Below are 14,500 nucleotides of genomic sequence, written 5' to 3'. Positions count from 1 at the left end.
TGGGCCTGGACTCCGCCGGGCGACCGCGACCGGGAGAGCATCCTAGCCGTGATGTCAGTTGTTGGCGCCGGTAGGAGCCGGTCCAGTGGAGGCGGCGCCAGCGGTAGCGCCGTCGGCGCGGGTAGCGGCGGCGCGACCGCGGGCGGGAGCCAGACAAGCGGTCCAGGCGGTGGTGGCTCAAGGGCGCCCGACTCGAGCCGTGGACACAGAGACGACTTGGCCGGCGACCTAAAGGGGAAGCGGAAGGTGCCCGAATCCCGGCCGCCCTCTCCCCCGCGTGGAGGGGGCACCGAGCGCGTGGCAGATCGTCCGCCAGCGGGCCACAAGCGCCCTGCCGAGCCCGAGGTCGGACGGAAGAAGAAACGGCTCCGAAAGATAGGGCAAACGGAGCCGTGCCGAGGGAGCTTCATCGAGCCCCCGAAGTGGACTTTCAACTGCCCTCTCCGTTGGTACGATTGCTGGCACCCACTTCTGTGCTCTTACCCAGCTCGGCCTCTTGTTCCCTCCTTTTCTTTTTCTTTGTTAACACGATCCGGGTTCTCTTGTAGCGAGATTCCTTCTCAGGGGGTCTCAGGGTCGGAGCCTTCGCGGGGGACGAAATCCGAACGATCGGAGCGGTCCGGGCCCGGCCAATCCAAGGCCGCGGGGTCTTCGCAGCCTCGCGGTGGGACCCACAGGCCACATACCGGGCCTAGTCCCGAGCGACCCTCAGCCGGGACTTGACCTGCTGCGGGCGACGGTAGCGGCGACGTTCTTTCCCGGGGCGGCTGCGAGACCAGGGTCCATGCGGAGCGCCACCCGGGATCGGGGGTGAGGCAGGTCGCAGCTCGGGAGCCGAGGTCGGAGGTGATCTTGAGCCCGAGGTCGAAGTCGAGGCTGGGGGCAGTCCCGAGTCCGAGGTCGAGGTTGAGACTAGGGGCGGTCCCGAGCTCGAGGTCGAGGTCGAGGATGGGGGCGGTCCCGATCCCGAGGCCGAGGCCGAATCTACTCGAGAACCTGAAGTGGGGGGCGAGAGGGACAGCCGCTCCCCCTTGCACCTGGGGCGCCCTCGGGGTTGGTCTCATAGAAGGGGGGCCGAGACCAGCCCCCAATCTCACGGGGGATCCAGCAGTACCCCGTCGTCCCGGGGGCGGACCGCGGCTTTTTCTTCCCCGACTCCGGCGAGTATGGAGCCACTTCTGCAGGTGCTCGCCGCCGCCGACTCCACTGTCCGAGAGGGGCTCAACGCCCAAGTTCAAGCCCTAGCGGAAGAGCGAACGGCTCTGGACGCAGAGTGGGCACAGCTCGCTGCGGACCACGCGCGAGTTGACGAGGGGTGCCGCGTTGTGGACGACAAGGTGAGGGTAAGGCGCAAAATGTGCCAGACCCAACTAGCCGAAATCCAAGCGCACGAGGAGGCGCTGGACTCCATCATGCGGGAGACGGAGGAGGAGCGGCAGGCGACGCTGATCGCCTCGAGCGTCCTGGATGAAGCGCTGGGCGACATCCGCCTTCAGTACGAGGCCCATGCCGAGGACTTGGCAAAGAGGATCAGGGACACCCGCGGCATCCTCGACGCAGCCGCTGCCCATGAGCGGCGGGCATCGGAGGCCGACGCCTCGCTGCGGGCCCAGACGGCGGCACTCGAGGCTGAACGCAGGGCCTTGGATGATCGTGCCTGCTCCGCTGGAGGAGCGGGAGCGCCTGTTAGATCAGCGGGAGTCCACCTTGGCCGCCCACGAGAGAACGGCGGCGGAGGTGGAGACCTCCCTTCGCCTTCGTGAAGAGGCCGCAGCCGAGCGTGACCGGATCACCCTCGCTGCGAAAACTTTCGCGGACCGCTGCACGGAAGAGCTACGGTTGCGGGAAGAGGCATGCCAGGAACGGGACGCCGCACTCGCCGAGCGCGAAGCCGAGGTGAACCGCCGCGAGGTAGCCTTGCGCCGGCTGGGTGAGCAACTCGCGAAACGCGAGGAGGCTGTTGCTGGGCGCAAGGCCCGACATTTGGAGAGCGCTCGCGTCGAGTGTGCGGCAATAGCGGCGAAGGCTTCCGAGCTGGAGGCCCGGGAGAAGGACTTGGCAGGGGACGGGCCGCTCGGCGGCGCGTGGTTGGCGAGCCAGCTCACCATGGCTCAGAATACCCTCGCCGACCTGGAGCGCCTGGTGCAAGATCAGGCTGGGGAGATCGCGGCCCTCCGCCTCACCAACGAGATCGGACCCGGGCAGCTCTCCGACGCCGTCAACCGGCTAGAGCGCGCGGGGCGCCGAGTCGGCATCGCTGTGCGCCGGGATAGCAAACTTCCGCCCACACAGCCAGCACTCGTGCTCCGGCTGGACGGGCTGGCGGCGGATCTGGAGAGGCTAGAGGAGGAGGTCGGCGAGACCATAAAGTCGTCGTCGGCTTCTTTGGCACGGGCCGCTGGAGCTGGTCCTCACGAGCCACCAAGCGCGCGACCCCGACTTCGTCTCATGGTGCGCGCTCGAAGATTTCCCCCTGGGGACCGAGGCAAGGGCCCGGGAGCAAGTCCGGGAGGCGGCCGACGCGATTGTCTCGAACTTCGAGGGGTTGGCCCCCCGGTTCACCTTTGGGCTCGCCTCGGACGAGGAGAGCGGAAGTGGGGGTGACGATGACGACAACGTGGGCGACGAAGACTGGGACGACGTCGTCAGTGGCGCCGGCCTCAGGGGCCTGGGCACCCCGTGACTATTCGCGCTTTCAATTCCCTTTTGTTGTGTGCCCGTGGCGGGCACTTCTTGTATTTAGGCCATCGTGCCGTCCTGTCTTGTTCTGCAACTGAAACTTCCTTAGCCCCTTTTACTCTTTTGCTTTTTCCATTGGATGTCTGTGACGTAGAGAGAAGAAACAACCAGAGCAAAAAGGGTATAATTAATCTGCCTGTGATCAAAATGCCGTTTTGACCCCATCCTCCCCCTCTCTCGGGCTTGTTCTAGCGAGAAGGTAAATCCGTGCTCGGTCCATGGTACCTAAGTGGTGATAGGCAAGACCGTCGCCCCGAGGGAGCCGCCCATCGGGACTGGCCAGACCGAGGCTGCGATAACCGGGGGTCGGGGACGGCCGTGTGTAGGCCCTTCCGATCCCCCGGGGTTCGGCGCAACCCGGGGCGCGGCCCGCGTTCATGCTCCCTTTCGGCGGTTTTCAGGCCGCCCTACGGCACTTAGGTTTCAGAGTAAACGCGGATTATCCCTTAAACCAGGTCAAGCCAGAGGAAGGGAATAGACGGTCTTCACAAAAAGTAGAAAAATTCACTACTTGCAAAAGGAAAAAAGGATACACAGTGGTAGCCCCCGGCCAAGCCCGCACAAACCGAGGGGTTGTGCGGGGGTTGGCCCAAGCTCCTGGAAAGCAAAAAATCTCGATGCTATGGATAGAAACGACGGAGGTGTTCGATATTCCAGGGGTTAGGCAACTCTGTGCCGTCCTCCGTGGTTAACCGAACGGAGCCTGGAGTGGTCCGATTTGCCCACAACACGGCGGGCAACTCCTCGAGCCATGAATCCCCGTGCTTCTTTAGGACGTTGTACGTCTTGGTCTTGAGGCCTTTGAGGATTTCGGCGTTGGCTCGCTCGACTTGGTCGTTGCTCTTAGGGTGGGCGGGCGAGGCAAAGCACAATTGGATGCCCATGTCATCACAGTAATCGGCAAACAGCTCACTGGTGAACTAGGTGCCGTTGTCTGTAATGATGCGGTTGGGCACTCCGAATCGAGACGTGATGCCCCTGATGAATTTGAGGGCAGAATGCTTGTCGATCTTGGAGGCGCGGGACGCGGAGGCATCTGGGGCCTGCGGCTCTGTGGTCACCGCTAGGTTGTCGGCGCGCTGCTCCGCGCAGGCAAGGGCGACTTTGACATCACCAAAGACGGTGATGGGACCAGCAGGACCCGGCATCTTCATCTGGAGGTATGCATAGTGGGTGGCGGCCATGAACTTCACCAACGCGGGTCTGCCCAGGACCGCGTTGTAGGGCAGATTGAGGTCCGCCACATCGCAGTCGATCCGCTCGGTGCGGAAGTTGGTGGAATCACCAAAGGTTATCGGGAGCTCGACGTGGCCAAGCGGCCACGTGTGTCCCGGAGTCACGCCGATGATCGGCAGCGACGGCTGGAGCTTCATCCCCGGGGCCTTGAGCGCATCAAAGGCTGCCGGGGAGATGATGCACAGACCGGCCCCCCTGTCCACCAGCACACGCTTTATCTTGATGTTGTGGATGGTCAGGGAGACCACCAGGGCCAACTTCCCTCCCCGAGCGAGCACCGTCGGATGGTCGCTCTGGTCGAGAGTGAGCTTCACCTCTGACCAGCGCGCCTTCCGGGCCGCCTCGTGCGTGGGAACAGCGGCCAGAAGCTCTCGCCTCATGACCTTGAAGCCCCGACGAGAGGTGTGAGCGCAAGCCCCCCCGTTGAGCGTGGCGACGGTCCCCTGAGGTATCTGGAAATCCAGATCCTCACTGTCACCGCCATCATCGGCGGGGGCCTTGTTCTTGGCCTCCTCTCGCCGGTCACCGGTTGAGGTCGCGGGAGCTTTGCTCTCCCGTCGACCCTGCCGCTTCTCATCGGCCTTTCGGAACCGCTCGGCCAAATTTTTGACTGAGCGGCAGTCGGCGAGACTGTGGCGGTAAGTGTTTTGCACCGAGCACCACTTGTCTGCTGACCAGCCCTCGCCGGAGGGAGCGGTGGAGCTCGGCTTATTGCCGGTGGCCTTTCCTTTGCGCGGGGCCCGTGCGGGCCCATCTGCCGTAAGGACATGGCCCTCGTCATTGGAGCAGGCCGGTTTCCTTTTGCCTCTCTTATCTCACCGCTTAGAGCGGGGGGCAGACTCGGGGGTAGCCGCGGCCGCCGCACCGGTGCCGGGAGAGTTCCAGGCCCACGCCTCCTCCTTCCGGGCCACCTTGTCCGCCAGCTTGAAGAGCTCGGCGGTGGTCTTGGGCTCCTTGGAGGCGATCTTCTCCAGCATGCGATTGTGCCGCACGCCGTTTCGGAATGCATACACAACCGCGTGGGCCGGAATGCACGGAATAGTGTTGTGGACTTGACAGAAGCGTTGTATGTACGAGCGGAGGGACTCGTCGTCCTTCCGCCGTACAGTGTGTAGGTCCGCCTCTTCTCCCGGGCGGGCATATGTGCCCTGGAAGTTCGTAACGAACTGCTGGCACAGATCCTCCCAGGAGTGAATGGAGTCGGGGGGCTGGATCATCAACCAGCCACGCGCCTGACCCTTGAGGGCCATGGGAAAGTAATTCGCCATGACCCGGTTGTCTCCCCCTACCGCCACGATAATCGTGGTGTATCTGGAGAAACTCGGAGGGATTGATGCTACCATCATACTTCTCCGTGAGGTTGGGGCGAAACTTCGGGGGCCACCGGACATTCCGGAGACTCGCCACAAAGGCCCTACAACCTGTCCCCCCAGGGGTGAGCGTGGGGGGAGGGCCGCCTCGTGAGGAGGAGTGTGGCACTCCAGATGAGGAGGCGCCTTCCCCCATGCGGGCAGCTCGGCGCTCGTCACGGCGTCGCTCGATGTTGATCCGAGCGTCCTGCTCCCCGTAGAGATCGTCATGACGCCTCTGGCTTCCCAAGGCCCCCGACGATGTTGGAGCTGTGGACCGCCTTGAGGTCGTGGCCGACCGACGGGCCCTCCTCCTTGCCGACGAGGAGAGGGTAACCGGGGTACGCGACGTACCAGTGGCGGCGGATCGGCCACCCGTGGCCAACTTCCGTTGGGCAGCGGTGACCAAGTTGGCCACGTTGTCCAACCAGAGCTGAACGGGAGTCTCCGGCTCCGGGTTTACGGGGGGATGCCGCAGAAGGGTGCCCGCCGCCTGAAGCGCGCCTTGGGGTGAACTGCCGTCGCCGTAAACGAGACGGCGCCGTGCCCCGACGCGTCGTGGCCTCCCTCCGCCAGAGAGCGGGGAGAGGGCCGAACCACCCGAACGGGTGGGATCCTCCCTCCGCGAGGGTTCGCGGCAGGGAGGAGTTGGAGAATCACGGCGGTGGTGACGAGGGCCACGGCTTTCGCCGAAATCCCCACACCCGGACAGGGTGGGGGTAAACGCCACCTCCAGGACCTCGACCATGATCGTCTAGGGCCCAGAGAAACTTGAGGCGGAAGAAAACGACTTCTTCTCGAAACGCGCAACTGCCCCCTACCTGGCGCGCCAGCTGTCGAGGGAAGACCCTCGATAGCAGGGAGTCGTGAGACCCCCCTTTCGTGAGTTCGGCCGGGGGCAGAAGCTCGCCTCTTGGGAATCACGCGTTTGCCCCTGAAACTGCCGGCTAGCTTGCGCACAATCGGATTATACAGGTTCGGGCCGCTATGGAGCGTAACACCCTACTCCTGTGTTTGGGATTATGTATGAGTTTTACAAGGGTTCCTCTACTCCGGAGAGCGCTATCGCCTTCCTTCTCCTAGAGTTCAGGTTTTCTAAGAGTCGTCCCCTTGTCTCGGTGGGCAAGGTCCTCCTTTTATAGCTCAAGGAGATACCACATGCGTCGCCTCTACCTACTCCCCCCATGGGAGGGGGACCCTACTCCACTTTGACTGGGTCTCGATCCATGCCTTCTCCCGGAAGCTAAGCAGCAACCGGTCCTTGAGTGGGACCCGGCGTCGTTCCCCGCCTGACACGGGGGACAGCCCTGTCATTCGCTCATAAATGAGTGAAGACTTGTGGCAGCCCTTCTTCGAGTGATGCTCCGATGTGACGGGTCACACCTACCCCCACTCCGCCGGATACAGAGGCGACGTGGGAGCACGGCCGCCCGTTCAATCGGATGTGACCAGCAATAGGCCGGTCACAGACTGGTCACATCCGATTGATAGGGGTCAGTTAGGCGCGCCGCACGTCTGCCCTCACCGCATTCACGCAGTGAGGGACAGTTGGGGCGCCATGTATTTATGGTTGTCCAGGCTGGGTCCCCCTCTCGCTCTCTCCCCCCACCACGCGGCAGCTAGGCGAGGGCCTCGGGGCGAAGCAGCGGGAGAGCCCGAGGGGGGGATGCCGCACCCCGAGGCCGCCCCCCCCCCCCCCCCCCCCCCCCCCCCCGCCACTTTCGCGACCCACGAGGTGCGTGAGTGGGGCCAGCTTGCAGTGCCACTTGGCTGGACGGGAAGGTGACTCCCCTTTACTTCACATACCCCGGGTCCATATCTCCGACAGCCACCTCTTCTTTCTATTCCTACTTTCTCTTACTCAGTATGAGTCGCCACCGACACTACTATGGCAGAAACGGAAGCAGAAGAGGAAGTTCTCAATCATAGAGTAGTTAGAACTCGAGAGATAAAAGACAGAAACTGTAGCATTTCCCTCTTCGAGGAAAGCCCATAAGTTTGGGTGTTACCAGTATTGAAAGTTAGATGGTGTCAAATACCCGATTTTAGAGTCAAGATGTGTCTTCATGTGTTTTCGACAAAGGAAAGAGTATAGGGATCAAATGGACTTATCCATGATCGTATACATGTATGCTGGCAGAGGCCTATGCAGCTTGAGATCGGAGGGGGCAAATACATCAAATACTTATTGCTCATATACATCAAATGGACTTATCCATTAGAAGAAAAAATACTTATTGCGCGTTATTAAAAAAAATTACAGCGAGCAAACCTAAACATCAAATTAGACGAGGGAGATGCAATTGATTGCATTAAAACTAACGGTCATGCAGTCAAAAGTTCACCTCATATATATAATCATCAATAAAGAATTAAAATTATACCTACAAGTAGGGGGTGAAAACGGTACGGAAACGGATGGAAACCATCTTTATCGTTTTCATTTTCATATCTTTTTCGGAATCGAAAACCCCGGATACGAAAACGGAATTGAATATTATTGAAACCGAGAACGGAGCGAAAACGAATCGGCGAAAATACGGTAACGAAAATTTATCGGAATAAAAAACCCCTTAAATTGATAAATCCAATTCTCAAGTCTCAATGGTTAATAATCAATCATAAAATACAATCATATAAGTCCAATTGTTAAGTATCAACATTATATAACAAAACACAATCTATGGATAAATTATCTATGTTTAAGAGAGTAATGATGTTGATAAATTCCAATACAGGAAAAAAAATATTCTTATGTAATTTTAGATTTGCATAACAAATATTTTTTAAAATATAACAGACAAATACTATAGTATTCACTATTCAGTGTTTAAAAAAAGAATCCAAACTATTTCAGTCACAAAATTCTGGAAATTCCAAGAAAATTTCCGAAAAGTTTCCGACCAATTCCGAGTTCCGACAGAAAATGCCCTTATCATTTTCGATTCCATTTCCGAGAAAATATTTCCGAATTCGTTTCCCTTTCCGAAAAATTCCGACCGATACATTTCTTTTTCGAAAATAGATTCAGAATCTAGAAAGTTTCCGTACCATTTTCACCCCTACCTACAAGAAAGTGATTGACCAGCCGGTCATATTAGTTTGTGAGAAATTTTACGGTCATTAACAAAAAAGTTTGAGGTAACTAAATTTTACATAAAAAATTAATACCTCAAGATACTTGTATTATAAAATATGGTATCTTTCGACATATTTTTAAGGATGGGAAAATTACCTTAACTTAGTACGCTAGTCAAGTCAATGTGAACAGATTTATTCTGCGCCGAATAATTTTGATCCTTTGATTAGTATTTAAAGTGGGTTAGAACCACTCCTCCCACAGACAGGCACACAAAACACAAACACTAGTATACCGGTCATATGTAGGCCGTGTTTAGTCACCCAAATTCCCAACTTTTCATCACATCACATCACATCGAAAACTTTCCTACACACATAAACTATTAACTTTTTCTCCAAACTATCAATTTTCTCCCAACTTCTTAACTTTTCCACCATCTAAACACAGCCATAGGCATATATCATCTGTATACTAGTATCGTCGATCTATTAGTAATTAATGGGCAACCTATGGTTCAAGCCAGGAAAACCTACTTTCCCTGTTCCTCGTCATCCTTCCGATCTCCATAGCATTCATCAACCTCCAGTTGATGATCCTCCAAGTTTTATGAATGAGCCGAAGCCACTTCTCCGAGCATTCAATTTCCTAACGAAGGGTGTCAAGAGCTGGTGAAGAAGCAAGCAAGCTGCCTAGGATTATTAATTATTGCCCCAAAATGGAGATCAAAAGAAGGCCCAGGATTATGGACATTGAATTCAAGATATGATCAAGAAGGGCCACCAGGGTTAATAATGAATAAATTTCCCATTTCTCTCATGTTTCTTCAAGAGCTTTCACTATCCTTGTTTCAGTGATATATACTCACTTGTGATTAGTGGTTAGTTGCTGAGTGATGTCTGATGCACCCATACATCAAGCATATGTGTGTATAATATATATTTCAGTCAAATATAGCCTTTCTAACACAAGCAAATTAAGAAAATTAAGGAAGATCACCAAAAGCTAAACAGGATGTTCCCTATAACAAAACTAACTAGTGTGACACTGATGCCATCTCCACACAGGCAACCTCTAATGTTGCCCCAAAATGGACCAAGCAAGTGGAGACTAGAGAGAAGTGCACTTGGTTCAATTGAGAACTGGAACACTACTCAAACGATGGTAGAAACAGAGATCAAACACTTCCTCCATGGAAACAGAGGATTTTTGCAGGAATTTCACGAAAATTGAACTGTTCATGTGAAAATCCTACAAAATTGCTGTGCCTCAAAGGTGCCCTTACACTACAACTATGGAAGGCTCCAAGGAGGCAACCAAACACTGCCTTGGCGAGGAAGGCATAGCGCAGCAGAGGCCTACTTCCTCCGTCAAAAAAAACTTAATTCAGTATGGGATGAGACATAATCTAGTACAACGAATCTGGTTAGACTTTTATCTAGATTCGTTATACTAGATTGTGTCTCATCCCATATTAGGTTGAGTTTTTTTGGGACAGAGGGAGTAGACAATAAAGTTTAACTTGGAGGGGATTTTTATGAAGTTCAGTTTGTAAGGTGGAGTGTGGAAATGTAAGTTTGACTTCTAGGGGATATTTTTATCGTCCAAATTTTACTTTTGGAATTTAATGGCAATAATATCAAAGCAAACTAATTGGTGTTTTAATGGCAATAATATCGAAGCCTCTAAAAGATAATCAGCTCTAAATACTATAAGAAAGATATGATATTTGCTGTAAGAAGCAGATTATTGCCATCCAACTAAAAATCTATTATTTGGCATGACAAATTTCATGGTTCACAGGCTAGAACCATAAGTGAGCTAGGTCAATGTGCAAACACAGAGAGGGAGAGAGGGAGAGTTTTGATTCTCAAGATGTGATGATGGCAGTGGTGGCCAACAGAATATATGGATGTGATCAAACTGTGGTCACTGGAATATATGCTTAGGGCATCAATAGTGTTAAGCACTTGCTTGAGAGTTAGCCAGAATTTTCGCAGAGTACAACCACCAATAGCACTCAAGGTTGGACACATAGACATAAACAGATGTGTATGCAAAATGTCCTTTCTCTTTTAATTTTTTTCTCTTTTTCCCACTATGTTCCTTTTGATGCTTTCGACAAGTGGACCAAATGTGGATATTTTATTCGATTTAATCGCTCGTTAGAAGGAGATGTAATCTAGATTTCATAGCCTATGATCAGGAAATTACAAATTAATTTGGTACCTACGAGAAGCTAATAACACTACACCGTGACTAAAAGTTGCGATAGCTCATCTGCCATCAAAAGCACTATAGTGTTATCCTATAGTATGTCGTTAAAGGGTTTTTTTTTTCCGACAGACAACGTGTCTCAAGAGAAAGCTTGTCAGCAAATACCTTATAAGGTCGACTGCCTAGTCGAAATCCATACATCAATGCAAACCGTGCAAACATTTTTATTCTGCACCAGCGAATAATATTTTGGCTATTTCCTTGAAAAGGAAGAAGAGAAAAAAAAAGATCCTTTGGCTAGTATTTAAAGGGCTAGCACCACAACTACACCCACAGACAACAGGTACACAAAATACAAACACTGAGAAAGAAAGAAAGAAAGAAAGAAAAGACAACTGTCGTGCATAGAGAATATCTATTGTCGATCTCTATTAATGGGCAACGTGTTCTTCATCCCCAAACATCCTCCTCCTCCGCCTCCTTCGCATGTCCATAGCATTCATCACCCTCTCTCTAATGCTCCATCTTTCATGAATAGTCCGAATGGATTCACGGTGGCACACACATTTTGCATAGAGACGAGGCTACCTCTTGATGAGGAACAGATGCGGGAGCTGATGAAGACGATCGAGAAAAAGAAGAGCGAGCAGTGATACTAAGGTAGTGGCTCAGTGTTAAGTGTTACTCCCTCCGTTTCATAATGTAAGTCATTCTAGTATTTCTCATATTCATATTGATATTAATGAATCTAACAATATATATCTAACATCAATATGAATGTGGGAAATACTAGAATGACTTACATTGTGAAACGGAGAAAGTAACGAAAAGGGAAGACAGGTCGGCCGTACATAATCTGCCGCTAGCTTACCGAAGAATTAATTATAAAATGATCAATCAACTCTGCAGTCTAGCTAGTTGGAGAGAAGAGATTATACTACTTTGTATCGTTAGAAATAAACAAAAGAAAACTACAAATTATATCTTTGACATGATATGGTTTGTCTCTGAGGTTCATAGCTACCACTCGTTGTAAAGTGTCATCTAATTTAAGCTAATTTATGTTTAGCTAGTATACAAACACTGATCCCACTGTCGTTTCCAAACTGACCATGGTATGCTCAATCTTGCGGGTAGCGGAGAAAATCGACCTCAAAATCACATCTGCAGACATCAGCTCGTGGTACTACGTCGGATCAGGTTATTTCTGATGGGTCCAAACCCTCACCTTTGATGAGTTTAGCCCTAGTCAGAGATTTCTGGTCACTGATGATTCCACTCATCTTTGACGGGGATAGCCTATCAGAGGTGATAGTCACATCTGACAGGCCAGTATTTTCCGGCCATCAGAGGTGAGGGTCTCCGCAAGCCCAGGGGTGGTTACAACCCGTTAGAGGTGAGACGCATGTGACGGGTCCAAAGGTGACATCCCGTGTACCCATTCTATGACGTATCTACCTTGATGCCCGTCACAGATGACTCACCTATGACGGGTTGAAGTAGCACAGATGAGGTCACCTGTGACGGCCTTTATTTATAACCCGTCAGTGATGAGGAACCGCATCGTCTTGGAGCTCATCGGAGACACTTCTCTCTTCTCCGATCTCCTTCAAAGTTGCTAGCATCCTCTTGCAGTTGCATTGTGTCTCCATCACTTGGTTCCATTTTTTTGGGTGCAAATCTTCTTCTAATGCAACTACAGGTTCCTATTTTTGTAGGTGCCATATAGATTATTCTCATAAATCTTCTCCTCAATCTGAATTTTCCTGTTCCTATTCGATATTCTGCTCTAATTTGTTTTGAAAAATGATGTCTGAATCTGAATTGACTATTGGTTTATCCAGTTTTGTAGCTTCAGATTGAGATTTGGATCTGAAATTTCCATGTATTATTCAGTGTTCATGCTAACTTTTTTATGAGAAAGAAAGCTTTCACTTCTGCACAGTGCTGGAAAAGTTTTTGTTTCCTCTCCCGAACAGCTCAGCCAGAGGATTTTCCTTTCATACGTATTTTTGGGTAACCAAAGTTACCCATGATTGTGACATCCCAGCAGGCTATAAGCGATACAAACTGTGACATACTAACTTATATGCACGTATAATCGTGGGTCTGATACTATTTGTAACACCTACCATTGTGACATACCAAAGTCTAAGGCTTAAAATAGTCACACACGTGTAACCATACCATACTAGATACAAGTAATACCACCAACGCCTAGGATATAAAATAGTCACACGCATATAACCATGCTATGATACCATTTGAAACACCTAGGGTATAAACCTAAGCCCATATCAATTTATTGGGTCATACCTTTATTGTAAATTTTTACGTTTTTACCCTCACTTCGTGCAAAAGCAGTTCAAACCGGTGTTATTAGAGCTTGGAATTCAAGTCTTGGTAGAAAATTGAGCACGCTTATTGGCGTGCTTATTTTATAGCCCATGCATTTGTTTTCGTGTTATTAAAAAAAGTATTATGTTTGTTAAAAAAACGACTTCCTCAAATTTTGACATCTTAAATTATTAAATTGTAAATATCTTTTTAATATATTTTTATGAAAACTCTCCTATATAGCTGTATTTTAATTTTTATAGACATATAGTTCGGGAAAACAATGATAAAACATATGCAATGGAGTATGTGTTGATTTTTAAAATGACATTATTTTAAATACAGAGGTAATATAAATTTTGCATAGTTTTATAAGAATTAGTGCAGTTTTATTGAACCTTGAGAAAAAAAAAAGCACATTCGAATAAAATTTTCAATCGATTTTTAATTTAAAATTTAATGTACCAAATCACATTATTATGAAAATCCTTAAATTTCTTCTTTTATTCTATCCACACTATTTAGGGTTTCTTTGTTTTTGTAAAATTATAGTTGAGTTTTCTATTAAATGATAAAATTAGTCATGATATTTTTGTAAAGGTGTTCTAAAGGAGCTACCATCCTCATCATTTTTTCTAGTACCACATGAAAAATTACACTTGTATAGATTTTGTGCCATAAATTGTACACACTTATTTACCATGATGCAAACGGGAGGGTTGCCTTTTCCATCTTCTTCAGGAGGGCCAGGCAGTATATTGAGTTTTCTATAGATTTCTGATAGGCGTATGTACACAGGAGACATATACTTTCCAACACACATATACTGCACGCTCTTTAGCTTTAAATGGACACATGGCAGTTTTCTAAAGATGCCTTACTAAATGTTTAGTGTGCCACGTGGCCCAATAGGAGGCCAGACCCTGAAATTGGTTATAGAGATAAACTACTCGAGCTTCCCTCAAACTTCCTAGGTGCTATTATTATTGCCAGCCATGGAATAAGTCCACTTTCCCTCCCTTAACTCATGGCCGCGTGTGAATAGCATCCCTCAACTGCAAAACCAGGGCTATTCCCCCGTGCGCGAATGTCCGGCGAGCTCCTCCCCCGCGCGCGGACGTCCGACGATGCCCCAGCGCCCTCCCGCCTCCTCTGCGTGCTCGAGCCGGGCCGCTCCCCCGCGCGCGGCGTGGCCAATCGACGAGCTCGTCCCCCATGCGCCCGTAGTCGCCGCCTTGCCGATAGAAGGTAAGAAAAGAGGAAGATACGAAAGAGGGAAGGGATGTGGGAGAAGATGAGATGAGGGATGGGTTATACCCAGTTTTCTGGTTGTGGGATGCTATTCATACACGGCCATGAGTTGAGGGATGGAAAGTGGACTTATTCCTATTGCCATTGCTATATGCTTTGCTACCATAGAACACTCGGAAATAGGCCAAGGCCCAAGGCCTCTATCCAAATGGGCCGCTAGCTAGCAAGCCACTTCATTCCGGGATGACGCCGGATGTCACACTGCATTGTTGCCAGTCATGGTGAAGGGCAG

The 14,500-nt window shown here is 51.0% G+C and overlaps 1 protein-coding gene and 1 long non-coding RNA gene across 2 annotated transcripts; one reads left to right on the top strand and one right to left on the bottom strand.

The window, feature by feature from the left end:
- Positions 1-3,659: 3,659 nt before the first annotated feature.
- LOC127785854 (uncharacterized) lies at positions 3,660-5,243 on the bottom strand. Its single transcript, XM_052313221.1, has 2 exons — positions 4,795-5,243; positions 3,660-4,605 (listed from the first exon to the last, which is right to left on the bottom strand). Exons 1-2 carry the CDS (start codon positions 5,241-5,243, stop codon positions 3,660-3,662), a joined length of 1,395 nt encoding a protein of 464 aa, XP_052169181.1.
- Positions 5,244-10,957: 5,714 nt separating this feature from the next.
- On the top strand, positions 10,958-11,615 carry LOC127786306 (uncharacterized). The gene is made up of 2 exons (XR_008019945.1): positions 10,958-11,322; positions 11,414-11,615. It is a non-coding gene; the product is annotated as an uncharacterized LOC127786306 (long non-coding RNA).
- The last annotated feature ends 2,885 nt before the right edge of the window (positions 11,616-14,500 follow it).

This window comes from Oryza glaberrima, chromosome 10, assembly GCF_000147395.1.
Source record: "Oryza glaberrima chromosome 10, OglaRS2, whole genome shotgun sequence".
In the NCBI taxonomy this organism is placed as follows: domain Eukaryota; kingdom Viridiplantae; phylum Streptophyta; class Magnoliopsida; order Poales; family Poaceae; genus Oryza; species Oryza glaberrima.
This window is presented reverse-complemented; position numbering and strand designations above follow the sequence as displayed.